At 38.3% G+C, this 2,415-nt stretch overlaps 1 protein-coding gene across 1 annotated transcript; it reads left to right on the top strand.

Moving 5' to 3' along the window:
* Positions 1 to 1,434: 1,434 nt before the first annotated feature.
* Positions 1,435 to 2,415, top strand: LOC121746558 (putative germin-like protein 2-1). Its single transcript, XM_042140443.1, has 2 exons — positions 1,435 to 1,602; positions 1,678 to 2,415. The coding sequence occupies exons 1-2, from the start codon at positions 1,485 to 1,487 to the stop codon at positions 2,238 to 2,240; spliced, it is 681 nt and encodes a 226-aa protein (XP_041996377.1). The 5' UTR covers positions 1,435 to 1,484; the 3' UTR covers positions 2,241 to 2,415.

Raw genomic sequence — 2,415 nt, 5'->3', positions numbered from 1 at the left:
TCATATTCAATACCTAGATATGAATTGTTCAAAAATGACTTCATGCCTGAGGGGCATTTTTGGAATAAAATTGTGATAAATGGTGAAAATGTACCATGAATGTGATTACACCTTAGTTCATGGACTACCCATGATATTTTTAAAGTTCAGGGCCCGTTTAGGTGCGAAACGTATAGTTCAAAGACCTTTTGCTTAATTCATATGTCTTTCTGAATGAAAATGTCACACCCCAACCCCTCTGACATATATTCTTAAAATAAATAAATCCAAAATAAAAATTTAAAACTCTTAATCCACATGTCAAATAAAACACTCATATCAAATACATTCAAAAACCAACATCCAGCATCCACATGTCAAATAAAACACTCATGTCAAATACATTCAAAAACCAACATCCAGCATCCACATGTCAAATAAAACACTCATGTCAAATACATTCAAAAACCAACATCCAGCATCCACATGTCAAATAAAACACTCATGTCAAATAAACCAAACTCGTAATCCACATTGATATCTATGAGCCACAATCCAGTGTATATAAATTTCACCTTTAATTTCATATTACAATTATCAAACATACGTTCTAACCAATACATATAATCATAAGCATTAATAATCATAAATAATTTTACCTCCATATGCATATGTCTCTTTGTCCAATTTATTATTCTGTGACAAATCAAGCCTGGTATCGGTCCGGGATTTCTAATATGCCAATATGATTTGACCCGTAGGTCCCAATATGATTTGACCCGAAGGTCCCAATATGATTTGACCCGAAGGTCCCATTATGATTTGACCCGAAGGTCCCAATATGATTTTAGATCCAGAGCGAGACTGTCACATATCCTCTTTAATTCAGTGATTCAAATAGTCCAAATGTCATATAAAAACATATCCATTACTGTCACATATCCAAACGTTTGTTTAAAGTCCAAATGTGATCAACGAAATGCACAGTGATGCTCATATACGAATTTTTGCAAAAACAATCAGTCCACACATCAGAGCAAATCGAAACTTTATGACCCAAGTTAACAATAAACATACCTAATTGCGCCTTCTTTTCCATGCATTGTCTAACAACAGCTCGAGTCATAGAAGTTCAACTCAATTTTCTTGCAGCGGCATTATAAACTTGTCGCATACTCAACAAAAATATAAATATAGAACCTGCATGCAGTAATGATGTTTTTACGACTGATGATCTGGTGTAGTGTTGTGCTCACCAAGTCTAGAAATGATTAGATGTTAACCTATTAGGTATGATTATGAAATAACATGAAGCTAATTAGCACTTGGAAGGCAAAACGTAAGTTGAAGGTATCGATTTGAAATTAAATGTAATGAGTATTATAGTAGAAGGCTTCTATTTTTCTCCTATAAATAGAGTGTTTCTCATACTCAGTTTTCCATCACATTCACAGAACAGCTCGAACAAACAAAAACAAAGCGCGCACACATATATAGTAATCAAAATGAAGATGGGTTTGTGCGCCATTGCTGTTTTGTTGTCGTGGGCTTCAATCGCATATGCAGCAGATCCCAACCCTCTTCAGGATTTCTGTGTTGCTCTTCCTGATAACAAGTCTGATGGTAATTTAGTTTACGAAAATTAAAATTATAATATCCTTATTTGTATTCATATAGTAATAAATTTTTTGTATCTAGTTTTTGTGAATGGGAAGTTTTGCAAGGACCCCAACTTGGTGGTTGCGGAGGATTTCCTTTTCCAAGGTCTCAACATTCCCGGAAACACATCCAACCAGCTCGGCTCGGCTGTGACTGCAGTGAACGTTAATCAACTTCCAGGCCTCAACACGCTGGGCGTTTCCTTGGCCCGGCTCGACTTCGCCCCCTACGGGTTAAACCCACCCCACACCCACCCTCGTGCAACGGAAGCCTTCCTGTTGTTGGAAGGAGCACTCTACGTGGGGTTCGTCACTTCCAATCCCGCTAATGCTAACCAGAGGAACAAGCTCTTCACCAAGTACTTGAAAGCCGGAGATGTCTTCGTCTTCCCACAAGGTCTCATCCACTTCCAGATCAACGTCGGCAAGACCAACGCCGTTGCTTTTGCTGGCTTCGGTAGCCAGAATCCGGGAGTCATTACCATTGCCAACGCGGTGTTTGGGTCGGACCCGAAGATCAACCCTGATGTGTTGGCCAAGGCCTTCCAAGTTGAGAAGAACATCATCGATTACCTCCAGGCTCAGTTCTGGCCCAATAACTAAACATTCTACCTATACTAGACTTTGGGATGAGGCAGACATTATATGTTCTGTTTTTTTAATTCTGCCAAACAGTCTTTACTTACTACAACTGCTCCACTATGGGAAACTTATGTATTCCCAAACTGCATCTGTGATGATGCTATACTAATAAAAATTCATGTTATGTCCACAATAA

The sequence above is a fragment of the Salvia splendens genome, chromosome 9 (genome assembly GCF_004379255.2).
Source record: "Salvia splendens isolate huo1 chromosome 9, SspV2, whole genome shotgun sequence".
NCBI classification, from domain to species: domain Eukaryota; kingdom Viridiplantae; phylum Streptophyta; class Magnoliopsida; order Lamiales; family Lamiaceae; genus Salvia; species Salvia splendens.
This window is presented reverse-complemented; position numbering and strand designations above follow the sequence as displayed.